The 27,985-nt window shown below is 43.4% G+C and overlaps 1 protein-coding gene across 3 annotated transcripts; it reads right to left on the bottom strand.

Moving 5' to 3' along the window:
- On the bottom strand, positions 1-27,985 carry BABAM1 (BRISC and BRCA1 A complex member 1). Of its 3 annotated transcripts, XM_088478468.1 has the most exons (11): positions 27,834-27,985; positions 25,883-26,045; positions 24,911-25,018; positions 24,473-24,820; positions 15,206-15,264; positions 11,650-11,770; positions 11,071-11,149; positions 5,253-5,277; positions 2,650-2,779; positions 833-913; positions 1-269 (listed from the first exon to the last, which is right to left on the bottom strand). In XM_088478468.1, the coding sequence occupies exons 4-11, from the start codon at positions 24,725-24,727 to the stop codon at positions 66-68; spliced, it is 954 nt and encodes a 317-aa protein (XP_088334594.1). In that variant the 5' UTR covers positions 24,728-24,820; positions 24,911-25,018; positions 25,883-26,045; positions 27,834-27,985; the 3' UTR covers positions 1-65. The 3 variants fall into 3 exon arrangements, with proteins under 3 accessions (XP_088334594.1, XP_088334593.1, XP_088334595.1); XM_088478467.1 differs by lacking the exon at positions 25,883-26,045; XM_088478469.1 differs by lacking the exons at positions 24,911-25,018; positions 25,883-26,045.

Below are 27,985 nucleotides of genomic sequence, written 5' to 3'. Positions count from 1 at the left end.
TTATAATAAAAAAGTATTTTATTTTATTAACTTGAAAGCGATAAGGTGGTACACACTACACACTTTCAGACAGTCACTTCGCTCTCTGCACTCTCCTCCTCTTCTTCTAGGAGACTGTAGGCAGCGTGACTCTGAAATGGGCGCTGAAGGGGGTGGGCAAGGAGTCTGGCCATACAGTTATGAAGCTCCAGAGCGGGTCCTGCTATTGACACCTCATATTTGTAACTTGTGCCTTTAGGGTCCAAACTGCTGAAGAACCCAAACACATCCTGTGAAAAAGAATAAAAAGCCATTGATAATAGCAAGATGCCAAGACAGACATTGCAACTTTTCTGAAGGTTATCATGCTTTTTTAGTTTAAGAATGAACAAAAGAAGATCAATTTGCTGGAATATTTTACCAGTCAAAGTACCATTTGTGCACCTACAGCACTGTAACATCTTGCATCAACCTACAGATATGTACTCATACACTATTGCTGCAGTCACGCCAAGCAGTGCTTCTTGGCGCGCTAGGTCCGGTGCGACTCGGCTTGCTCAGAGCATCTTTTTCGCATCCTTTTCACCCAAAAATGTATCTTAGCCACTTTACGAGACTGCACTGATTAATTTGATATGTGAGACTTCTATATCTGTAGTCGACTACGTCTGTATACGATGCAACTTTTTCCCACACCAAGTTTCGTTGTGCATTGTGCACAGGTTCAGTAACAAAATGTAACCAGTTTTATTTTATTTTTTCTTAAAGAAGCGAACATAACACTCAAAAATGAATGATTCCATTGCCTCTGTTTTTATTTGTAGGTTGTTGACAAGCTATTGCAATCTCTTACCTTCCAGCTCATGTCTTCCTCATCAGACCCATTGTGGATATAGACAACATCAAAGAAAAAATAAGGGCACTGCAGCATTTTCTATAGGAGAAAATTAAAAATGTCATATTAGGGATAAATTAAATCACCGGGAGCCTGCGGATGAAATCTTTTGGAAGGCTAAGGACTTGCGTATCCACCTTGTCCAGATCGCACTAAATACAAAATAGCATACATACTACTACACCCTAATACTGACTGCACCAGGAACTATGTAGCGCACATGAGAGATAATAATTAGGTCACATAGATCCATAGGACTTTATACTTGCAACAAGGTTGCAGACCTCATGACGACTATGTGTAGCATGTTTTGAGGAAATGTCCCCCTCATGTAATACATCTTGGTTCACATTTCTACAAAGCAAGAGTATGGAAACATGGTGCCATACAGATTATCCATTTAGGTTAGGGTGGCATGAGCTAAAGTGGCCTTCTTAAAACAGGAAGTATTTACATATCTCTTCTAGAAAACAGCAATGCCTTGCCAACCAAATTTTTTTTAATAATGACCTAATCCATCATTAAGAAATTGCAATCAGAGCCAATCAAATGATACCTTATGTAACTGACTACGCATCCAGAACTGATGGTTTATAACTCGGGTTCTCAGGACCCCACACAGGTCACGTTTTCCAGGTCACCCAGCAGGTGCACAGGTGTAGTCATTACTCACTGACAGTTTTTTTTTTTTTTTCAAAAAGATCCACAGGTGAGTTAATTTTCTCATTTGTGATTCTGTGAGGAGACCTGGAAAACATGCACTGTTTGGGTTCCTGAGGACAGAGTTTGAGAAACTGTGGTCTATAGCACACATACAGCTAAATATGTAGAGCCACACAAAAAAAATATTTAGCTATTGGAAAATGCAAAAGTGTAATGATGAAATTCAATTCCAAGTGACGATCACTCGACATTACAGCAGAGCATCATCGCCGATTTTCCTGGGGATGCAAGGAAAAATGAACGATGTTGCCGTCACAATATACCGCCGTTCCGAGCATGCCCTCGCCATTCTGACAGCACATCGTCAACATTGCTCAGAATAGTACTGCTTCCTAATATTATTATAAAGCACAGTGACGTTCTGTGACCATAACCGGTATGAAACACCAAGGCGACTTCAATATATATCCCCTTGATGTCAATGGATGCACATCTTCCATAGTATTTGTCAGGTTAGCTGCTAAGTGATAATTACTTTGTTCTCAGCTGTCTTCATTTTCCTTTAGGATTGTCCTTTACATTCTATAATATTATAACACCATATTTTCTGTCCCTTATGCATGAGAGTGGAGGTGGTTTGGATAACTCCAAAAAACTTTTTTTGTAATACATGTGATGTAGTCGGGTTTTTTTTATCCTGTCTGTAGAGTACAAAGAACTAAATAAGAAAGTATGACAAAGCAGTCGATTTTCAAGGATTGAGAACCCGGATATATTTACATCCTAAAGCCTCCTCTACATGTTCCTTGCCAGCAGTGTACCAAATGTGTTTCAGTCCCAACCACAGCTGTATGCAAGTAAGTGATTGAGAACTAAAGCTGCATTGACGCAACTCCCATATTTTCACTTATCTTGGAGTCCTATGCTGATACGGTGGGAGCTGAGAGCCGAACAATAATCTGTTTATTACTAGGACATATTGCCTAAGCAAGATCAACATAGAATTGACAGCGTCTCACTTTGGTAGGCGTCATCCGTACTATTATATTACAGAAATACCAATGTAAAATTGTTCTTTAAACGTGATATTATATATAAATATTTATTTTTACCTTCATGGTTTCTGTGAGAGTCAGAGAAGGTTGAGAGGCCGAGCGGCTGTAGATCAGAATAATCCTCACTACGTAAGGAGGAGGAACAGTCTGCACGTTATCTGTAACTGGAAACTCTGTTCTCTGCTGTCTGCACCAAGGAAAAAAAAATATCGGCTGCAGGTGACGTGATGTTGAACGTCTAAAACATTTTTAGTATAAATTTCCTATTTCATGTCACATATCAAATTTAGAAAGACAATACAAACTCTTTAAAGTATTAAAAAATAAAACAAATGTTCCACTAATAAATGCATTTATTCAGAAATGAATATCAGTACATATCTTAATGAATACATGGAGACAATATGTGCACAAATTTGATATAAAGGAAAGACACAATATCCAAATGGAGTTGGGTATGAGATGCCGGCGGTCGGGATGCCACTGGTCAGATACAGTCAGCGGCATCCCAACAGTGAAAATCCTGACAGCTCTAGGTAAGTTTAGTACAACTAACCCTAAACCTCCCTCCCTGGTGCCCAAACCTAACCTCTCACACTAGTGCTTAAACCTTAGTTCCTCGCACCCCAAACCTAACCCTCCCCTTTAGTGCCTAACCCTCTCCCTAGTGCCTAACCCTAACACTCAACCTTTGATACTTATCTTCGGGATACTGGTGCCGGGATCCCAAAGCTGTCGGGATTCCGGCGCCTATTTACACCATAAGCATCCCGAAAGCCGGGATGCTGACTACATCCCATCCAAATGTATGCAAGGGAGTAATAAGAGTAATCAAACAACATTGACAGAGGATTAATACCCCAAAATATCCGTAGCATGTAGGGGGAAGTCTCGTTCCTCCGTATAAATGAGAAAGTGGTTTGACTTTCACAGAATATGGCTTAAGGCATGCATCAAGTAAGACCTAAAGTGAACTACTGCAAGTAACCCATCATAATAGTAAAATAAAGAACATCACCACTTAATAAAAAAATACTTATTACAATAGATATTATTTGTTTCATTGAGACATTCTGCATGTAATGTATCCAAGTGCAAACAGCGTACCGCAATTTTCAAGCCAAGTGTATTCATGTTTGAATGCTCAATGTACAAACTGGCACAACTTGGAGCAAACCTGGTGCTCATAGCCATACTTTGTGTTTGTAAATAAACTTCCTTATTAAGCAGCAATCCCATATAGAAGAGTATTTATCTTTAAATAGCAAGTAAAAACAAAATATTTGTTATGTAATTGTGGTCACCATGGCAGTCACATGTGGAAAATCTTCAGAATCATTAATCAAAAGTAGCCAGAGAAACCACTTTTTTTCATGAGATTGCTGCTCTAAAAATAAATTGTTTGATAAAAAAAATAAAAAGTATATACATATATATATATAATTGCACTACAATAGGTAATTAATTTAGACACCATAATTCTGGCAAAATATTATCTAATTATAGGAAGTGAATAAAATCCCATTTAATATAATTAAATCAATTGGTGTCTGATTTATCATAAAACCTATGTTCACATAAGGAGTCTGTTCCCCGGTCATTCAAGCATTGGAGTAAGTGTATATTTTTTATAAAGCTGATGTATTAATCATCTTTGACAAATAATATACATAGACTCTGTTTTATCTCCAGGTTTCTATCAGCAGTGTGCCTTCCCTCTAAATCTTGTTGCACTGCTCCATTAGGGGTTTTAAATCAACCTGCTGGGCTTAAAAGTCTATGCTGAAAATATGCAGTTATATCTGGTGGAACCTGTGCCAGACCACAGATCATAGATATACCTGGTGTCAAAAATGTTCAGGTTTTAGAATGAAATTGGGGAAATCTACATGAGTTCATTACAAATGGATTCAAGGACAATAGACTTGAATCCATGAAAGTAAAGCATTTGCTATAAAAATTTTATATTCACATACAGGCTATGGGCCCATGTATACAATCTCCTAGATAGGATTACCCTTTAAATCAGGGGTGGGGAACCCTTTTTCTGCCGAGGGCAATTTTGATATATATAACATTTGCGGGCCTGGTGCAGGCCACGCCGCCTCCATGTGATGTCACACGGGGACGGGCCACAATTGCCAGTGATTACAGCAATGCCTGGAGCATCCGGAGGATGCTTCGGGGAGCTGTAAGGGCAGCGATTCGACCGTCTGAAGCATCCTAAGGACACTCCAGACGGCACTGCTGCATAGATTCTGGCTTCAGGGTGCCATTATAGGCACCCTGCTATCCAGATGAGGCTAGCAGAAAAAAGCTCAGAGGGCCAGACCAAATGATTCCGGGGGCTTTATATGGACCCTGGGCCTGAAGTTCCCCAATCCTGCTTTAAATGATTGTCATACTGTCATTTTAAGGTCCTTTTAGCCAGGGTACACCTTCAAGGACATTAGACAGTAGGGAATTGGAAATCAATTTGGGACAGTCAAAAACACTGGCACTATAAGCAGGCTAAACTCTGCAAGCCAGACCTTTACATCGACATAGGTAATGCCATGCATCAGGATTATTATACAGAAATATCTGAATATTTAAATGACAATTAGAAAACAAAAAAATAAATAACAGGAAACAATTTCACAATATGTTAGTTGACTTACATTAGGTTAAAAAGGCCTTCAAGATCTGAAGAACTAGGTTAAGGAAATGTTTGTTTGTACCCTTGAAGTGGCTAGTACAACTCCAGAGAAAACTTTAGCAGTAATCTATACAGCTGAGACAGGTCATTTATCAATACTCAGTACAGGAGTACACAATAGGAACTTCAATTTCACAATCAAATGATGGCATTGCTAGCAGGGGGGGATTATGGTGGAAACACTTATCTCTTTCAGAATCTAACTAATTTGTAACACCTATTTTCCATAAAAATGGCATACCTTTTACATATTTGGCTATCATGCCCCAAACTATAGTTGCACCAAAGTTTTTATACTGTGCCAGTAGCAATCTGACCTTTGCATATACCTGCCACTTATGCCTAAATACTATTGGGGAAGCTTGGGATTGTGATGATAGGCCATATATATCTGGACGTCCTCAGTGATTCAGCAACATTTGGAATACAGCGGGGTGGAGAGACAATTGTCCCGCATCAACATCCTAATGACTAAGGTAGTTGGGCCTCCCAGTTTTCGACCCCTCGGGGTGTAAACTGCCAAGAGTGTGGGGAGGAATTGTTCCGCCCAACTGAGAAACTTGCTGACTTCCCGCATGGCACCCGGGCTTCGAGTACCTTCCTGATGATGTACATGACTGGACTTTATCCATCTTGCCCTGAAGAGTTAGTTTCGCCTGTCAAAGAGCTCAGTAGACTGCCTGGAATTCTAGAATATTGATTGGTAGGAGGGATTGCTGTGCCATCCATCGACCCTGGAACGCTCGTTATGAGAAGTTGCGGCGCCTCAGTCCCTCAGACTCACATCTGATTTGAGCAGGGAGCCAGTCCAGAATTAGAAAGGGTTGTCCTTTGTCCAAGTGAGAGGACTGAAGCCACACAGCTATGAGTGGCACTCTCCCTTGTTAGCCCAGAACTCGCATGCACAGATGTCAGATAATAGATGCATCTGAAGGAGGGAATATCTTGTTCCTTGGGAGAAATTTCTAGCTGGCACTGGGAGGGCAGCCATCAGGGGAGGACTGTCGGGACTGATGTCCCGGGCCCGGACACTCGGGGGAGCCCGTCCGCTCCTACCATCCGTTGCCTGACCGCCCGCTACTACTATCCCCTTGTGACAGGCCCGGGTGCACTCTCCTACCCCCACGGCTGCACAATAGAAGTGACAGCAGGCTCAGACTGGGCAATTTGTAGCCACGCCCTCTATTGCGGGAGGACGTGGCCTATGGCACAATTCGTGTGTAACAGGTGCAGGCTGCAGTGCCGGGCAGTCATCAAGGCTGTGACTAAACCGGCCGGCAGCTACACGCAGGGCGGAGCACAGTGCACTACTGGGTATTAACTCCCAGTAGTCTCTGCAGAGGGGTCAGAGGAGCATGTGCTAAGCTCTGATTTTATGAGCCCATCACATGCTCCTCTGACCCAGCAGCAGCGCAGCCATATAGGAGTAACTCATTGCGAGGCTGTGACTGCTGCCTGAGGATGCTGCTGGTGAGTACACTGTGTGGGGACTGCAGTGTAGCATAATGTGGCCAGCACTTCAGGCGGCATAACGTTACTGGGTGGCTCACCACTACTTCTCTGACTCCTCCATGCTTACCACTATGTCTCTGACCCCTCCATACTCACCACTACCTATCACCATTATTCCCTTGACCCTTCCATACCAAACACTATCCCTCTGCTGTTTGTACTAACGACCTGGCCCCTCCATACCAAACACTGCACTGTCTACATGACCCCCGATACCCGCCACAATCTTCCTTACCACATAACCGACTGCCATGCACAGTAGATCACTGACCTCTCCCATTAATAAAGAGAGAGAGAGTTTTATAGTATTCTGTTTTTAGTATATAAAAATAGAAGACTATAAAATATTCCCATTGTAGTTGACCACACCCCCTCCAGTGACTGGCCACACCCCTTTGTGGGCCTCTATTATTCCGTTCCCCTGTGGGCCCTTCATCCTGCAGTCTGCCACAGATACAGGCAAGGGCCCGCCATCATGCTCCGTCCTGTCCTCCCCCGCCGCCTCCTACCTATGCTGCCATGGCTGGCTGCCCTGGTACTGTTTATCCAGTAGAGCTCCCACATGAAGCATCCATTGTGACTGAGGCAGGATGGATTTGTGCCAATTGATGAACCAACCATCCATTGGACGACCTGCGCCGCCAGGAGGAAATGCTCCTGAAGGGTGTAAGGAGGCTGAGCCACAATGAGAAGGTCATCCAGATATGGAATGCTCTGGATCCCTCAAGGACGAAGGTCAGCCGGCATCACCGACATGACTTTCGCGAATAACCGGGGAGCTTCAAATTGCAGATTATCAAAGAGCACTGCAAAGCAGAGGATCTGCTGATGGTGCTCCCGGATGGGGAATATACAAATAGGCATTCTTGATATCCATGGACGCCATGAAATCCCCCGGCTCCAAGGCATGTATTAGAGACCGGAGATTCCATACTGAACTTTGGATCCATGAGGAAGATATTTAGAGATTTAATCCTAGAAACAGCTACCCTGGGTCTGCGATACCTGTAAATTAAAAAAATAACATTTATCGAACAATGGTTCAATACATGGCTACTGTAAATTCTAAAGAAGAATTTACAACTTAAAAATAAATATTAGATCTTCAGGTGCGCCATTTTATACGCTCGCTTGCTCCTTTTTCAGTTTTTCGTCTACCTCTTACTCCCTTTCAACAACTTTGTGCTGGCTCAGCCCCCCCGACACATACTATTTCTCTAATTTATAATTTGTTATCGGCAGATTCTAGCTTGCCCCTACCTAGTTTCACAAAAGTCTAGGACCGAGAGATTGGGGAAGATCTAGGAGACGTTAAGTGGGGAAAAATATTTAAATTAGCCCATGCATGCTCTTCAAATGTTAATGTTGTAGAGACCCAATACAAGCTTCTTTCCCGTTGGTACAGATTTCCAGATACTCTCTCTAAAATGGGGATAGGTGTGCCAAATATTTGTTGGTGATGTTCTAATGCCCCAGGCAACCCTCTCCATATTTGGTGGAAATGCCCTACCCTCCAATCTGTTTGGAGGGAGGTTCTTGCAATATCTGCAAAAATTTTAGGCGAAGCAGTCCCTACAGACCCTGTTTTGGCTGTTCTATTTATCGTCCAGACCCCTCTCAAAATATAAGAAATCTCTGCTATGCCATTTAAATAATGCAGGTAAAGCGGTTATCCCAGTAAGATGGCGTTCCTCTTCCCCTCCAACGGTGATGGACTGGTTCAACAGAATATATTTTCATATGGATATGGACGATATACCGATTTCTGCTGACGGGGCTTATGAGTCTTTTAGAAACACCTGGTTGCGTTGGATGGATTTTAAGGACTCTGGTACCTTTAAGGCTATTCTTTCCTGTTCGCCCTCTTACATTTTAGGGGCTTGTCTCCCAGTGTGTCAAACTATGGCTTCTGTTACTTGCTATTTTGGCTGCTCTGTAATTTCACTCTATATCTATTTTAGGTTTATGTGGTTTTTGCAAAAATGAGTTAACATTTTTGGATCAAAAGTGAGTACTTTCTCCCCTCCTTCTCTTCCCCTCCCTTCCTCTTACCTGTCCCCCCTTTCTTCCCTTCATCTTGATGTCTTTTTATTTTTTTTTATTTTCATATTATGTTGTAAAGTATTATTGTTTTTGTTGGCTTGTCTTATTAATTATTGATGATAGGTAATATGATGTTAGATGTTTTTCAGTGGCCCTGAAAAACAAATTGAATTTTTCCTTTTTCTTCTATGTAATGATAGCTCTGCCACTGTTTTTTTTTTCCTTTTGAATGTATGTATTATTTCTATTTTATTGAATTCAATAAAATACAATTTGCAATAAAAATAAAGATTATTTTAATTCAAATACAATCAGAACAAATCATTGCCCGATGTTTCATGCATATCAGCTTGTGGTAGAATATCTTTCCCTCTTTTTTCGATGAAAACATTCCACATCTCTTGGATTTTGGCAGACCTATATTGGTTCCAACTGCTGGTGCATTTTTTGCATAATGTCCTGTCACAATATCTTAACTACGTGTGCATGCCTGGTTGAATTGTAATGATTATGATTGGTGAGTTTTTTCTGCCACAGAGGCAATTGTTCCACTGAAGGGACAATCATTTCCCTGTGTGTGTACACATAACGTGGGAAAATGTATTGCTACATATAGCTCAGTGCCAGTATTAAGGAAGCTGGATAATATACCCTGCCATTAGATTGTCTGTTTTTTAACCGATAACTAATTACACTCACATGTTACATAATTCATCACTATATAGTTTTATAATTAGCTTTTAATGTCCATTTTATTAGTTACCCTGTTATTAGAATACTAATGTTATTCTTGCTCATTGTTAATATATTCCAGGGTACACCACCCACAAATAATAAATTGGCGACTAGTCTGACCAAATTATTGGTATGGGTGCAGCGATATATATTGAACAATAATTGGTTATATCACTCTTGTGCGGGTAGATTACTCTTTTGAAGTTAACATCTTAACTGAGCAAGGAAAAATTTGCCACTTGAATGTTCTTTATAGGAGTTAAAATTGTCCAGGTGCGTCAGACCCATGGTTAGCTTTGTACAGTTAAGTTGAGGAAGGGGGTGGAAGGAGTTGTCCAGTTTCTACACGATGAGAAGATTGGTGTAAAAACCAGTCCCCCTTTGATTAGGCGGGACTGGGGTGATGATATTGGACTCAGATGAGCCTTGATGGACTCCTGCAAGGTTCTTGCATTGGCAAGGTCAACGGGAAAGACCTGTCGAGAGGTACTGGCCTGAAGGGGGCTTACGGAGGTCCGAAGTATAACTCAACGGCACTATGTTCGCACCCAGGAATCAGATATTGTCCAAAGCCAGACCTCGGAGAAAAGCAGAAGACAGCCTCCCACTCCAGAAAATAGGTTTGCACCATCATGCTGTCTGTTTATCCGCAGGTTTGGCAGTTTGATGGCAGTCTGACAAAGTCAGTCTACCCCTGGACATACTGCCTCTGGGCAAAGTACCTTGGCTCCTCGAGGATGACTGAAATGTTGGTTTTCCTTGAGGGCAAAAGAATCGAAAGGAAGAAGTCCTGGGCTTAAAAGCCACAGAAGGAAGGAAAGTTGTTTTGGAGTTCAGTGCAGGACCGAACAAAAAGTGCAGGACCGAACACAATCTCTTCATAAAATGGGAGAGACTCCAGGGCCTTCTTGGATTCAGAATCTGCACACCAGCAACAAAGCCAAATTGCTCGCCTGGCAGCGGCTGTCAAAGCCGAAACCTTAGTGGAGAGGATGCTGGAATCAATAGCTGCCCCTCCCAGATAAGAAGCAGCTTCCCGGATATTGACAACAACTAACAGGAAGTCTGAGTGAGGTTACCCCAACTTAAGTCCTTCGTTGCAGGGAATCGGCTTCCCATTTCAAAGCTTTAGAAACCCAAACCGAGGCAAGTGCTGGTTGGAGCGCTGTACCTGCAAAAGGAAATTTGGACTGCAAATCCAGCCACCAAGTAAACTAAAGAATAAAAAATAATCAATAAAAAGTACAGCTGCATATTGCAGCTAAAATATAACCTGCCCAGCTACCTGGGCACCAAAGCATAACTGGCTGTTACAGGGGGTAGGGTGTAGGGGAGGTGGAACCTATGCTTAAAACGTTAACACTTTGGTGCCAAGACTCCTCCAGCTCCACCTATACCCACGGTTCCAGTGTCCCCCACAGATGTATTGAAATTATAAATATTTTTTGTTCTACAAAAACACGGTATCATTAACAAGAGAAAAAGGATACTGAAGGACTCACAGACGTTGGTCTCTAGATCATAAAGACAACTGCAAACTTCCCGTGGGTCTGAGGTAAATCCCGAGAGCTGGACAACAAAGGGTAATTATAGCTGATAAGTGATGAAGAAAGAAAAATACTCATCGTAGAGATGGAATATCAACATAAGAAAATAATAGAATCATTGTGCACAAATGTGGAGGGGTTAGAGAGATAATTAATGTTTGTCTTTTCAGAATGAACTAGGAAAAGAGTAGAAGAAAGACATATGAAGTGATTAAAGAGGCAGAATAGTCTGCATCATTAATCACCGGTGCTATTCTAATAGCTGTAAGTATAAATGTAGTGCATTGTTCTGCTTTATGCTCACTGGAAGATTAACACATCATGAAGGTACCTCAACATAGCCATTCTGGAACATCCAGTGTTTGAAGCCTGAACTGCATGTATGGACGGTCTGGTCTTTAAAGAGATGGACTGAGCACTATTAAGAGGTTTCTTTGTGCTCATGGAAAAACATGATATACCCTAACAGGGATTCAAGCTGTAAACCTATTGGACTTGAGCAGCCACGTGCTCTTCACTCACCCACATAGCCTCGTTATTTGCAACCACTAGTGCAAATTCATGCCTCTTGTCTATCTTGTGCTTGGTTCGGACAAACATCTCAATCATTTTCTGTGAAGAATTGAGGGCATTAGCTTTGGATCTGCAAAAAGAAAATTAATAAAATATTTAATACAACATTTTGCTTTCATAAAGCTGTACCCGGGAAGAAAACGTATGTTCGTTTAATAATAAGAAGGGGATTAGTTCAGATGGAATTTACCGAGTGCTCTATTGTTGTACAGAGAATCCTGAGCAGAGACATTTTTCACAATTTGGCTCCCCTATTTAGTCACCCTACCACTGTCTACTAGGGATCAGGTTAGAAAAGGGGTTAGAATGACCACATGGTACATTATGGAGGTCATTGCCAGAATTTTTAGGTTGATTTAAGTAGGGCTGTTACTAAATATGTCAATAAAACTATGTCTGTTGTCACAAGTTCCTCAAGTATTACAGTGCATCCGGAAAATATTCACAGCACTTCACTTTTTTCCACATTTTGTTATGTTACAGCCTTATTCCAAAATGGAATACTTAAATTTTTGTCCTCAAAATTCTACACACAATACCCCATAATGACAACGTGTAAAAAGTTTGAGATTTTTGCAAAATGAATTAAAAAAAATTAAAAATAACAAATAACAAATCACAAGTAAATAAGTATTCACGGCCTTTGAAATGAAGCTCAAAATTGAGCTCAGGTACAACCTGTTTCCACTGATGATCCTTGAAATGTTCCTACAGCTTAATTGGAGTCCACCTGTGGTAAATTCAGTTGATTGGACATGATTTTGAAAGGCATACACCTGTCTATATAAGGTCCTACACTTGACAGTGCATGTCATAGCACAAACCAAGCATGAAGTCCAAGGAATTGTCTGTGGACCTCCGAGACAGGATTGTCTCGAAGCACAAATCTGGGGAAGGGTACAGAAAAGTATCTGCTGCTTTGAAGGTCTCAACAAGCACAGTGGCCTCCATCATCCGTAAATGGAATAAGTTCGGAACCACCAGGACTCTTCCTAGAGTTTGCCAGCCGTCTAAACTGAGCAATTGGGGGAGAAGGGCCCTAGTCAGGGAGGTGAAGAAACCGGTGGTCACTCTGTCAGAGCTACAGCATTCCTCTGTGGAGAGAGGAGAACCTTCCAGAAGGACAACCATCTCTGCAGCAATCCACAAATCAGGCCTGTATGGTAGAGTGGCCAGATGGAAGCCACTCCTTAATAAAAAGCACATGGCAGCCAACCTGGAGTTTGCCAAAATGCACCTGAAGGACTCTCAGACCATGAGAGACAAAGATTGTACTCTTTGGAGTGAATACCAGGCTTTATGTTTGGAGGAAACCAGGCACCGCTCATCACCAGACCAATACCATCCCTACAGTGAAGCATGGTGGTGGCAGCATTATGCTGTGGGGATGTTTTTCAGCGGCAGGAACTGCGAGACTAGTCAGGATAGAGAGAAAGATGAATGCAGCAATGTACAGACACATTCAGGATTAAAACCTGCTCCAGAGCGCTCTTGACCTCAGACTGGGGCGACGGTTCATCTTTCAGCAGAACAACGATCCTAAGCACACAGCCAAGATATCAAAGGAGTGGCTTCAGGACAACTCTGTGAATGTCCTTGCCCAGCCAGAGCCCAGACTTGAATCCAATTGAACATCTCTGGAGAGATCTGAAAATGGCTGTGCACCGACGCTTCCCATCCAACCTGAGAGGTGCTGCAAAGAGGAATGGGCAAACTGCCCAAAGATAGGTGTGCCAAGCTTGTGGCATCATATTCAAAAAGACTTGAGGCTGTAATTGCTGCCAAAGGTGCATCAACAAAGTATTGAGAAAAGGTTGGGAATACTTATGTACATGTGATTTCTTATTTATTTTTTTATTAAATTTGCAAAAATCATAAAATAACTTTTTAAACGTTGTCATTATGGGGTATTGTTTGTAGAATTTTGAGGACAAAAATTAATTTATTCCATTTTGGAATAAGGCTGCAACATAACAAAATGTGGAAAAAGTGAAGCGTTGTGAATACTTTCCGGATGCACTTTACCTTCCTTTTCTTATTATTCGTGAATTCACTCTACTTTTCAGTGATACTTCTGTGTGTATTGTTATTTTAATTGGAAGGCGTATTTTTCCTTGACTGTCATTTTGTGCTTTATATTTATACAATGTCAACTGTCAATATACTGTGTATTTTTTCCTTAATAAAAACATTTGTCAAGAAGGGGGATTAGATGTGTGAAGCCAATAAATATGTTGCACGGAGTCAAAGTGTGACCTACATCCTTTACAATGACAAGAAACTTGTCAGAGCCTTCCTCATTATTGAGGAAAAGATGCACTTTGGCAAGTTTTTGGGCAATCACAGTTGTTGAGAGGAAGTAACCTTGGGCACACTTACAGTAGCCAACTTCTGCCTAAAATGGATTACTAGTGCTCCTGTGTTAAAAGGCATGAGCAAACCCTCTTTTGGCTCCCACAAGCAGAACAGGGATCAGTGTACACCAGTAGGGAGAAGGTCTCCAGAAAGAAGATATGGATTTTAGCCAGGAACAGTGGCCATATCTTGCAAGTGACAGTCAATGTTCAAAGGGTAAGTGTTAAACTGAACCATGGAAAGCTGCGTTACTCATGTATTACTACACCAATGTTGCTTAATTAATATATTAGTGTTTTGCTCTGAAGCTTAAATTTTCAAGTACTGTTGGATCTTAAATAAAAACAAGAAATCTAGAAGCAGCACAACTGGCATAACTGCTTCATAACCCTGGGGCAGGGGCTGATATGAATGACTGCAATATTCTCTGTAAAGTGCTGTGCAATATGTGCGTGCTATATTCTCACCATCACCAAACTGCACATATCCCCTCTTTTCCTTTGGAAAGAAATCCAAGATTATGGGACCCTTTCAAACTTCAAAATTAATGCAAACTGAAGTGGGAAGTGCACAGTCTCTCAAGCCATGTGATTTATCTTGGATTAAAGAAGGCGCGACACAGAGCTCAACCTGTACATAGATTACATAAAACTCCTACAATTTATCCAGACATATCAGATCTATGCTGGGAATGTAGTGGTCCCAAATATGGTGGAGCATCTCTAACGAACTCCCTCATTGATAACTACTATCCAATTCCACTACTCATTGTACTCTGTATCCACACCGCTGTTATCAGACACACTATGAGACTCATAGGATACATCCTTAATGCAGCTAGTCATTTAAAGTTGAACTGAAAGGACACAACCCTACCGATGCCCACCGCTATCAACATTCTCATCAAGATGGTTAGGCAAATTCCCAACCACAGAACCTGAGATTACATCTATGACTGCCTCACTAAATTAGTGCTTGATGTTAGATTGATCATCCTCACAGTTTAAATTGCCTAATATGAAACTGACTACAGTATATTGCAATGTCTCCCTCCACTTTTTTTTACTCTTTCTGTACCCCTTTCAGAATGCTTTGTTTTGAAAACCAAACACATAGATTTCAATAAATAAATAAATAAAAAGAAACCTACCCATTAAGTGATTCCAATTTCTGAGAAGACATTTCTTCTGACAAGTCCAGGCAAATGATCTGAAGAAAGACAAGTTATATATCTTTGACTAAACAATAAATCATTTGGGCTGTCATCCAATGACAACATACAGTAATCTGTGTGTTTGGCCAGACAACTTGTAGATTAAATTGTCAATACCTTCATAATCCTTTACAGTTATTCTGAGACACACGGGAAGCTTTTTTTTAATGCAACGACGAGCGTTTTGTTTGTAAAACAAGAAATCTAATTTACAAATCCCAAAACGAGATGCAGTTCAATTACCGGCGTTCGGAATGCCGGCTGACAGAATCTCGACGCTGGATCATTAGCCAGACGCCGAAATCTCAATGGCCGGCATCCCGAACAAAGGTAAGTGTGGAATCATGGCATGTAGCCGCGGGACAGAGGTGGGAGGGTTAGATTTAGGGTTAGGCACCACCCCGGCAGTTTTTAGGGTTAGGGGGGAGGGGGGAAAGACAGGTGAGGGTTAGGGTACTTACCTGCCCCAGTCGGGATCTTCATGCTTCAGCCTTGCAGCATCTGTATTTCATCCGCTTGCATTAGATACCGATTCCCACAAAACATGCATTGGTTTGTGAAGTATACACATACTTCCCGGGCTTTGGAATATTTGTGGATAATTTGGGAAGAGTGCAGTAAAAATTATCACTACAGAGTCCACCCAAAATCCTCTTCAAAACCACACCTTCCGTTACTGTTATATCTTACGAACATACAATCCGGTTTGGCCTTATTTATGATTTCAACTAAACATTACTGGGGCTCACTTATCAACAAATTTTTTCAAACGAAACAAATTTTAAAACTTGTTCGGTATGACAATGGCTAATCAGCTCCTGTCATCTGTTTGCAAAATGACAAGCTGATAGGCTGGAGCAACGTTTATCATACACAATGAGTTTTAAAACTCATTGATAAATGGGCCCCACAGTTTGAAGACATCTAAACTGGTATTAATCTGCGTCACTCTCGTGTGTGAAGGTTTGTATTACATTGGTTGAAGGGGAGGTAGTTGAAATCCTGACAGCTGGGATGCAGGCGCTCACAATGGCGGCACCAGAATGCCACCGACAGGATAGTGGGAGGGTTAGGCACTAGGTGGAGGATTAGGCACTGGGGAGTTGAGTTAGGTTTAGCCACTAGTGGGGTAGTTATAGGGTGCGGGGAGGGAGGTTAGGTTTAGGGTACAGGGAAGGAAAGTTGGGGTGAGGTTAGGATACTTACCCACAGGTGTCACTAACCCTGTCGGGATGCCAGCGTCACGATTCTGACTGCCAGGATCCCGTACCCAACCCGGTTGAAGTGTCCCTAGAAAATAATAGTTATGGTATAACATACCTTTGTTAACTCTTTTTCTTCGAGGTTCATAGGGTCCACAGGAATTACCTTAGGGTGTGTGGTTGGAGTGATCCAGGCACCAAACATTTACAAGCTTTAGCTCCCAGGATGCACTGGTTATTTCTCCATATATACCCTGGCTACAGGCACTTAATTTGTTACCAAGCCCAAGGCAGGAGAAAAAAAGAGGAAAACTAAGGATAATTGTACACCGGAAACACTATAAGATGAGGGAATCATTGAAATACAAAAGAAAAAAAGATTACCCAATAACAACCAGGTGTGTTAGGGTTGGTGCCCTGTGGACCTTGAAGAAAAGAGTTAACAAAAGGTATGTTTATACCATAACTCTTATTTTCTTCTTCGGGTTCCATAGGGTCCACAGGAATTACCTTGGGGATGTCCCAAAGCAGTTCCCTTAAGGGTGGGGACGCTCCTGTTTAGCAGAAAGGATGCTTCCTTTGGGCGCCGGATTCTCCTAAAAGGCATATGTATCAAAGGTGTAAAATTTTAGAAAAGTGTGGGCGGAAGACCACGTGGTTGCCTTACACAATTGTTCAGCAGTGGTACCACGAAGAAACGCCCACGATGGTCCCACAGATTGAGTAAAATGTGCTGTCACTGTGTTTGGAGATCAGCTTGTGTGCAAGCCTGAGAAATCGTCATACAAAGCCATCTAGCCAGAGTCCATTTGTTAGCTGGCCAGCCTCGCTTATGACAGTCATACAACACAAAGAGAAGCCGATTTCCTAAAGGAGTTGGTACGATCCACGTAGATACGGAGGGCGCGTACAACATCCAGAGAAGCTTCACCTACAGAGAGGTATGAAGACTGGAACCACTATTTCTTCATTTACATGAAAACTGGAAACTACCTTAGGAAGGTAACCCGCCCTGATACGAATAACAGCTGTATCCTGGTGAAAAATCAAAAAGTGAGAGCGAAAAGAAAGGGCTGCCAAATCAGAGACCCTGGGCAGAGAAGATAGCCAGAAGAAAAACTGTCTTCGCTGTCAACCACTTGAGGTCTACTGATTTCAGGGGTTTAAATGGGGGAGCCTGTAGAGCCCCGAGAACTAAAGGCAAATCCCATGGAGCTACCGGTGGGACAAAGGGGGGCTGAACCCTCAGAACACCCTGAAAAAATTTCCTAACATCTGGCAGAGGGGCGATCCTTCGCTGAAACCAAACTGAGAGTGCAGACACCTGAACTTTCAGGGTGGCCAGGCGGAGACCCAGGTCTAACCCAGCCTGGAGAAAGGCAAGCACTTGTGAGACCCTAAAAACTTCAGGACCATATTTTCTATGACTACACCATTGAAAATACGAGTGCCAAATTCTGTAATAGATGCAGGCAGAGGAAGGCTTTCGTGCCCTACGCAGCGTCTGAATTACAGAGGCAGTAAAACCCTTGGCTCTTAAGATGGAAGATTCTATAGCCACGCCATTGAAAGACAGACAAGGAATGTCCGTATGCAGGCAGGGAAACTGTGTTAACAGGTCCAGCCTTAGAGCAAGAGGCCATGGAGTGTCTATGGAGAGACTCTGAAGGTCGGTAAACCAATGATGTCTGTACCAAGCAGTGGCTATCAGTATTGCTGTGCCGACCTCCTGCTTGAATTTCCTGATGACCCTTGGGAGGAGAGAGATTGGAGGAAAGTGATATGCTAGCTTGAAGTCCCACTTCACTGCTAGAGCGTCCACAAAATTGGCTGAGGGGTCCCTGGCTCTGGACCCCTACCTGAGGACCTTGAGGTTGTGGCCTGAGGCCATGAGGTCTACCTCTGGTAGTCCCCATTTGTCCACTAGGATCTGAAAGACATCCGGATGAAGAGCCCATTCCCTGGAGTATATATCCTGACGACTTAGGAAGTCCGCTTCCCAGTTGAGGTCTCCTGGTATGAATACTGCCGAGATTGCTGGAAGATTACATTTTGCCCAGACCAGAATGTTTGTCACTTCCACCTTGGCTGCCACACTTCGAGTGCCTCCCTGATGGTTGAGGTAGGCTACTGCGGTCGCATTGTCATACTAAATGTGTAGGCCTGTCAAGATACAGTCTATCTTGTTTTTTATTCATGTCATTTTTTCACTTATATTTTAACCCTTTTTCAACACTTATTAATTATTCTCACACATCAATACTATACACTTCGCTGTCACCCTTTTTCCTTTTTCATGTGATGCCCTGGGCTGGACGATTTTTGGGGTGCCCTGCGCCCCAGACGTGAACCCCTTAGTGCTAGAGACTGCTAGTAACAGAGAAGCCGTGACGTGGCCTAGCAGCTTGCCATGGATTTGCAAATGCATGCAACTAATATCTCTGAATTTCTATCACCATATAGTCTTCATGTATTGTTGCAGGTACAATTCAGTGTGCTGAGGAACAATAGGAGGTTAAAGCCCCTCTCTTTTTTTCTACAGTCTATCCTGTGCCTGAACGATTGCCCTGAATACTGCACGAAGATCCAGGATATGGATAGGTGACCCTCCTTGATCGTCCATCTTCCTTGAAAAGTGTGACGACCCGTCACTGCACCCCATCCGGGGAAGCTGGCATCCGTAGTGAGGAGCACCCAATCTAAAATCCAGAAAGGGCAACCCCTGTTCATACAAAACATCTGCAGCCACCATGAGAGGGAAAACCAAACCTCTTGAGAAAGACGGATCATCTGTGACTTTATTATTAACGGATACTCCGCACTCTACCGGGAGAGGATCAGCTGTTGCAGTGGTCTGGAATGGAACTGAGCATATTCCACCATGTCAAAGGTGGACACCATGGACCCCACAACCTGCATCGCTGAGTGGATAGACACTGTCTGATTGCGGAGAAATCTGCGAACTCGTAATTGAATGGCCAAAATCTTGTCTCCTGGCAGAAAGATCCTCTGTGCTAGAGAATCCAGGAGTGCATCATCTAATGTACTGGAGAAAGAGATGACTTTTTCCAATTTATGATCCAGCCATGCCTGTGTAGGCAGGCCATCGTCAGTCTGAGATGATGATGTTGTAATACATCCGGAGACTGTGCCAGTATCAGGAGGCCGTCCGAGTATGGCAGTATTCTGACTCCCTGACGCCTGAGGTAGGCAGTCATTACTGCCATTATTTTGCTAAAGACTTGCAGGGCGGATGACAAACCAAAAGGCAGCGCTTGAAATTGGAAATTTTGCTGCAGAACAGCAAACCGAGAAACCTTTGGTGGGAAGGTGTAAATGGCACATGCAGATATGCATCCTGAATGTCCAAGGACACCATAAAATCCCCCATAAAATCATTGCCGGAACAATTGACCAAAGAGTTTCCATACGGAACTTGGGCACTCGGATAAATCTGTTGAGGCCTTTCAGATTCAGAATAGGCTGGTGGGACCCACTGGGCTTGTGGATCAAAAAATAGATTGGAATAATAACCCTTTCTTTGCTGATCCAACAGAACTGAACCCAACAGGGAACGAATGGCTTGCTGGAGGGCTTGGTAGACTCCGAAGGAGGAGCTGTGCAAAAACACCTTTGTGGGGGAACCTTCCAGTAAGTCAGGACTTACTGGGAACGAATGGCTTGCTGGAGGGCTTGGTAGACTCCGAAGGAGGAGCTGTGCAAAAACACCTTTGTGGGGGAACCTTCCAGTAAGTCAGGACTTACCCTTGAGAGAACACTTCTCGGACGCAGGCGTCTGTTGTTGTCTGATGCCAGGTATCAGAAAACTGAAGTCGGCCTCCCACCCTGGGATTACCCAGGAGGAGGCCCGACCCATCAGGCCGGCGGTTTGTCGTCTGACTTGAAAGCGTGACGTCCGATTGCCCAAGATCTCTTAGTTTGCGGTCTCCTACGAGAACTGGATTGTCTAATGAAAGACTGTCCTTTCGCTTTTCCTTGCGGGCGAAAGGCTCGAAATGATGACTGCCTAGGCCTAGGGGTAGTAGTCGAAGGAAGACCGGCCGCTTTAGAAGCTGCCATTGTAGCCACAATCTTATCCAATTCTGTGCCAAACAGTATGCCTCCAGCAAACTGCAGGGATTCCAGAGCCTTCTTGGAACCTGCATCTGCTTTCCAGGCCCTTAACCATAGGGCTCTGCGAGCAACAACTGAGGTAGCTGATGTCTTAGAAGCTAGAATGCCGGCATCTAATGCTGCCTCCCCCAAATAGGAGGCTGCCTCCTTGATATAGGAGATAAATGTCAGCTGCTCCCTGGAAGCCAGTGAAAGAGGATTTTCCAGTGCCCCTGTCCATTCTTCAATGGCCTTGGACACCCAGGCCGTAGCCATGGCCGGACGGGTATCAGCTCCTGACAGAGAAAAAACCGCCTTGAGACAGGCCTCAAGTCTTCTATCTGTAGGATCCTTAAGGGAGGATGCATATGGTATGGGCAATGTGGCGCTCTTAACCAGATGTTCCACATGAGCATCCACAGTAGGCGGAACTTCCCATTTAGCACATTCGCCAGGTGGGAGGGGGTATAAAGCTGTAACCTTCTTTGTAACATGGAATCGTCTATCAGGAGAACTCCTTGCTTCCCCCATAAGTTGAGAGTTGCTCAGATTTGGGAAACTCAGACTTAACGACCTTCTGGCGCTTGAACACCGAAGCCTTCCTAGGTGCTGGTTCTTCATTATCTATATTTAAAATAGTTTTGACCGCCCTAATCAAGGAGGGAACATCCACTACTGCCAGATGGTCCTCCTCTCCTGAGAGAAGCCCTGTACCTCTTCAAATTCATCTGAAGAAGCATAAGAATCTACAGGCTGGATGGACTGATAAGAAGTAGACCGCCTTCTGGTTTCAGGTACTGCCAGCCCATCTGCTTGCAGTATTTGCTAAAATGCAGTAGGAGATAGAGCCATACTCTGACTTGAGTGGGCATAAATATCCATCAAGGACGGATGCATAGGAGGCATAAACAAAGTAGGTTGTAGCTGCTGAGAGTACCCCATAGTAGGGGTCGGCGTGTTTGTGGATAAACGGTTCACAACCTGCGCCATAATCTTAGAAAAGGAAGCCCAAGGTGGTTCCTGCACAGGAGCTGGTAGGCTGAAATGTGGTGGCTCCTTATAACAGCGACCACACAATCCATTCTGTATGAAATCCTGAGAGGACAAGCCCACCTGACAGGCCATACATGAAACCAGCACAGGGGCTTTAGCCTCCTGCTTCGCCTTATCTTTAGACAAAGTTAATGTTACCAAATGCAATACAATGTGATAGTGTTCACCCCCAAAACAACTCACACCTCTGTGGCAGAGGGTTATGAGGGGAAATAGCAGTGATAGTTATAACGGACAGTTATTCAGGAATAAAAAAGGCAGTATAACACACAGCAGAACTTACATAAGTCACATACAATGCAATAATATATATTATATATAAATTGACTCTTGGTCAACTACTAAAAGCACAAAAGCTTAGTAGGATATTGAGCTCTGTACAACCTGGCCACCAAAGGAGGGGTGACCAAACCTCCTGAGATTTGCAGCTACAGTAGAGCACCTGAAAGTGGTCTCTGGCGTCTCATATACCAGGGAGGCAGGGAGGAGCAATCCAGATGCGGGAACCTCATCTCTGGATCAGCGACTGGGCTGGGGGAGGGGCTGCCGGGGAGAGCCTACCTCCTCTAGGTGTATCAATCAACCGGGCGCACTAGCTTTCTACATGGCAGCTGCCGCCACTGTCCCCAGCCCCAGAATTATATGCTTCGGTGGTCTAGTGAGAGAAGCAGTCATCCCTGGTTACCCACTACAGCGATCTCCACTGCCAGAGGTATGGAAGCGGGGAACCACCTTACCTGCATCCGCGTGTCTTCTGGCTGCAGTCTCGGGCCCAGTGTCTAGTGAAACTCCGCTGGCGCCCGCCGAAATCACTAGTTCCCTCACTGCTGTTGCAGCGCCGGCGGGGGTAGATGGAGCAGCATCACGGGGATCCATCCGGACGCTTAGCGCTGCTTACTCTGTCAGACTCTCAGCGGCTGCTGCTGCTCCCACTGCGGGAGCCATCTTCCGGCTCCCGCAGTGGGTAATGGGAGAGACGTCATGAGTAATGACGTCTCTCCCATGCAAAGCGGCCGGAGGAGCTGTTAACGGCGGGACCAGGAGCGGGGGTTTCAGGTACGTGTTTATTTTTTTATTTTTATTACGTCTCTCTACTGGGGGGGGGGGGCAATTACTACAGGGGGCACTACCAGGGGCGATTACTACAGGGGGCACTACCAGGGGGCGATTACTACAGGGGGCACTACCAGAGGGTGATTACTACAGGGGCACTAAAAGTGGGGATTACCACTGGGGGAACTACCAGGGGGGGATTACTACTGGGGGCACTAAAAGGGGGGGATTACCACTGGGGGCACTAAAAGGGGGGGATTACCACTGGCGGCACTACCAGGGGGGGATTACTACTGGGGGCACAACCAGGGGGAATTACTACTGGGGGCACTACCAGCTGCTGCATTTCCCACCCTAAGCTTATACTCGAGTCAATAAGTTTTCCCAGTTTTTTGTGGTAAAAGTAGGTACCTCGGCTTATATTCGGGTCGACTTATACTCGAGTATATACACGGGGTGTATGGGTGTATACATATATATATTCATTGCATGTGACTTGTGAACTGCTGTGTTATACTGCCTTTTTTTTATTTCTGAAAAACTGCCAGTTATAGCGATCACTGCTGTTTCTCCTCATAAACCCTCTACTGAAGGTGTGAGGATATATTTGGATGTGAAACATTATCACATTGCATAAGAACAGGGTGAGCTCAGTATATCATCCATATGGTTTGTCTTGACTATGAGGAATTTAAATTCCTGTTAGATATAATTAATCCCACTGTGAGCAATGTGCTAAATTTACGTTACTCCAGCTAACCAATATATGCCTACTTATCAAAGAATTACCACTGTTGCGGTGATCCTGTGAAATAAAATCTTCCACTTGTTGAAAGTGTGTGTTAATAGCTGTAAAGTAGAAACTGTACTTTACTGTTGTATGTTGTTGGAAACTCCTTGTAGAGAGTAATAGATTGTGAAAAAGTGTCTTTCAATAAAATTCTGACTATTATTTGGCATCATCGTATTGACATCTCCTGTTCAATATCTACTTCCTTCACGCTCCGAGACATATCGACGGATCACACCACATAAGTTCTTAGTAGTTTGCAGGGTGTAATAATTGTACCATTTAATACCCCACACCATGATACTACCCCTGAACATGCAGCCTATTTTGTCATTTACACAACAAAAGGTCATTGTCACCCCATAAAATAAGCACAATAATATACTGAAATAGTCTGTGCTGATGAGAACATTACCATTCTCTCGTTACAGATTGTCTATTCCCACCCTTTTCTGTTACCTTGACCAGTCTGTGACCACCACTTGCACCCATAACTCTTTATACAAAGCAGGAAAAATATACTTCGGGGTATATTTACTGAAGTGCAGGTTTTTAGAAGTGGTGATGTTGCTCATAGCAACCAGCTTCTACTTAACATTTATCTAGCACCTTATAGTTACTATGGGCAATATTTCCATTTCTAAAAACCTGCACTTTTGTAAATATACCCTTCAAAGTCTGACTTTATATGAAGATGGGGAATTGTTGGATATTGCATATATATAGAATATGAGATGGTCCTGTAACTAAAACCCTGTAGGCTTGCCCCCGTTTGACAGAATTCCTTCTGTGTATTCTTGTTGGGAAAAAAAAAAACATCTGGATTTGTTTTTTTGCATATCTTAATGTAAATAAATAAACGGGACAATTTTTAACCAACAATTCTTGTAATTAATGAGTTTGTAACCTTTGTTCTTGTATCTTTCTCTGCTTGAAAACATAATTAAAATAAATAGTAACAATAACAATCCTAGTTCAATATAGGTTACCCACCACTTTTTCAGGGCAGTTCACCCTTGGAGTTTTCACTTGGAATTCCACAGGTGGAGGAAAGACACAACTTGTGGGAACGGTAATTGAGGGGGACGGATCATCTGACTGTGCAGCCTCACCCTCTCCCTCACTCCGGCTCCCTACTCCAGGTTGTGGAGGTGCTCCCCTGTCCTCAGCACCCTCCGGGTTGGAACGTGTATGGGGCCTTTGTTCCTGCGCTCGTTCCCCATCATCTGCAGGCTCTGAAGTGTCCATACTGCATGTTTCCTCTGTAGAGCTATCCAGCTTTGTGGTGGGACCGTTCAACTAAGAATAACGAATTGCAAGAAACTGCGGTACAGGCCCTGACTGCAAAATCAAAAAAACAAAACATATTAAAATTAACAAATCACTGAATTTACATAATATGTATACGATATGCCTCAAGTCATATATTACGTTTAGTCGTATTTATTTTTCCTGGCCAAAAGCTTTTAATCAAGTTGACATCAATTTTTATTTGATTACAGTGGAACCGAGTAACTTTTCTGGTGGAGTTGGTGCTGGCTAAAAAATAAAGAAAACAAAAAATTTATATTAATGTAATATTAAACATTAATGCATCAGTGATAGCTATGAATAATTTACATTACAATAAGAGACCTCGGGTGAGCAAAAACGCTTATTGAGACATAACGTAGGTACATTACTGATTTTGGAAACAGTATTTTTATGCTCGCTCTTCAAAATATTCTATAAGACACTTGTATCAATTACCTCAAACGGAATTATATGTGTATATTTTTTCAAACAATTGCTTTATCATCTGAATCAGTCAACCATAGGTGATTATATTATCCACAATGCAGTTTAATCATTATACACATAGGCATTATTCTGGGTGTTTTTTTCTTACCATAGTCAGTGAACATATACAAAGCCTGCCATCCAGTCGCTGCTAACATTATAGGTTTCTTGATTTCCCGTGACTTTTGCTCACCCAGCAGGTCATGTCAGGTTGAAGTCAGCACATGGACCCAGCTGGTCATGTCAGGTTGAAGTCAGCACATGGACCCAGCTGGTTATGTCATGTTGAAGTCAGCACATGGACCCAGCAGGTCATGTAATGTTGAAGTCAGCACATGGGCCCAGCAGGTCATGTCATGTTGAAGTCAGCAATGGACCCAGCAGGTCATGTCAGGTTGAAGTCAGCACATGGACCCAGCTGGTTATGTCATGTTGAAGTCAGCACATGGACCCAGCAGGTCATGTCATGTTGAAGTCAGCACATGGGCTGCTTTTTGACCTCCACCAATCTAACGTGTTCTGTTTTTTTTGTCCTGTATTATGTAAAGTTACTACATAAATTCACTTTTTCAGTGTTGGTGTTCGGATTGAAGGCCTAATTCAGAGATTTACACTTTAACGCACCTGTTGCGCAAAAATATGCTTCCTGTCGGCATCTCAGATAAGATACCTGTGTTCGAAGATGTAGGATCAGATCAATGGTTGCGATGTTTGCCGCATTGGCCATCTAAAAAGCCTAAGCTTACTCAGAATGGCCACCTCCTGCCCGCTTGCAAGGCCAGTAAATCTGCTTTGTAAGACACAGACAAGACATCAGTACTCTATCACGGTGTGGCTTGTTGGCACTGTGTGCGATGACTGAACCGTTCTGCACATATGCCTTCAGTTCAGCACTCCTTATAATTTATTCATCCCTAACCACTCTCCCCTTCACTGCTATTTGTTTGTACCCCACAGCTTTCAGGCCTGTAATTCAGGGCCTGATTCATCACTGATCGCTATTGCGCATATCTGCTGTGAAAATATGCTAATGTTTGCAACTGTTCACCCAGCATAGAGACGCCCAGTACCGCTTTCTCACATCCGTAAGACCTCGCAATCCTGCTTATACGTCAGACCTTCACGCATAATTAAATCAGCTCTGACCGGTCTCAGAAATTGCAACTCTCGTCGCACACAGTGAGTACACAAGCTGCGAATGCCATCGCAGTGTCTAATTTATGCACACCCCGGAAACGGCGTTCAAACGGACAGACACGCCTGCGTTTCTCCAACCACTCCCCCATCACCACCCCCAAACGCTGACGTCACATCACTCACTCTGCAATGGCTTTGTATCTGCGTACGTGATAGCAACGCTAGCCTGCGCACTGTGGTGCATATGCAGTACACACCATCAGCCGATCTGCGTACACTGTTGCAATTGCGATCTGTGATGAATCAGGCCCTCAGTTCCCTCAATCTTCACTGCAATTCATGTTTCCCTCGCATAATCCACAGTAAATTATTCCTCCGCTCCACCCAGTTGTACTTAATGTTCCCCTCCCTCCTCTACAATTCAACTTCTTACCTGAATTTTTTTCTCCCATTTGTCAAACCCTTTCTCTGCTTCCCCTGCACTTACCCCTCATCTCTCACCTACCACAATCCAAGTCATTAATGAGGAGGAGCCCCTTATCTGCTCACTGATAGAATCTCTCCTTTCTCTAATTTCCCTACAGATACCTAGCATTGGGAACAAGGTAACATTGTATGAGTAGTGGAGGATGAGGGGTTTTGGGGGGTAGGAAAATAGTGGAGTGTTCATCCAAAATGACAGGAGGATATGGGCTTTCTGGTGTCTGTATAATTAACAAGTTCCCTCTACATAAAAGAAAAGTTGGAAATACCAATACTATTAATTCTTATCTATAGTATACACATATTAGGGTATTGGCATTATAATACTGTGGAGTTTGAGCATTAGGCCGTGTACACACTGGACGATATCCATGAACGATATATCGTTCATATCATCCAGTGTGTATGCACTCACCAACGAACGATGCGCGCTCCCGCGGGATGGTAGCGATATCCCCAGTTGGCTGTACATGCAGCTCAATCTGGGGATATCGTTAACGATGCCATGCTGCCGAATGCAGCATGCCCACCACCGTCGTTCCCCGTGGCTGGCTTAGGCAAGTGTGGATGCACTTACCGTTGCCGACACCACTGCTGCCGATGTCGTTCACTGAACACATCGTCCAGTGTGTATGCGCCTTTACTCCCTCTGCACCCTAAATCTGCTAGTCTCCATATAAACTAAAATCTATTCCACCATTACTACTTGCTATGTAGTCATTCTATACACCTGAACTAAGTAAACTGTGGCTCTACAGCATTAGTAGAACTACAAGTCTCAGCATGCCCTCCATGTTCTGCCTAACAGCAATGAGAGCTCCTGTTATAAATGCACAAAGCAAAGCTGTATGAGGATGACTTCATCCAGAACACACACAGGGACTTTTATATAAATAACAACCGCAGCTGCCTGCTGAGCATCAGTCATAAAGACCTGTGATCTATAACTACTTACATGTAACACAATTTCCGGCTCACCCCGCTATATAGCGGCGGCTACTCCCTCTAAGGTGCCTAACAACTGACTTCGGCGGAGGCCGCCATCTTTCACCAGGAAAAGGATACAAACACTACTATAGGAGGCGCTCTGCATTCTGGGAAACGTAG

The sequence above is a fragment of the Taudactylus pleione genome, unplaced genomic scaffold, assembly GCF_031769625.1.
Source record: "Taudactylus pleione unplaced genomic scaffold, aTauple2 ptg000214l, whole genome shotgun sequence".
Classification (NCBI taxonomy): Eukaryota; Metazoa; Chordata; class Amphibia; order Anura; family Myobatrachidae; genus Taudactylus; species Taudactylus pleione.
Note: the sequence above shows the minus strand (reverse complement) of the source record. Positions and strands in the feature narration are given on the sequence as shown.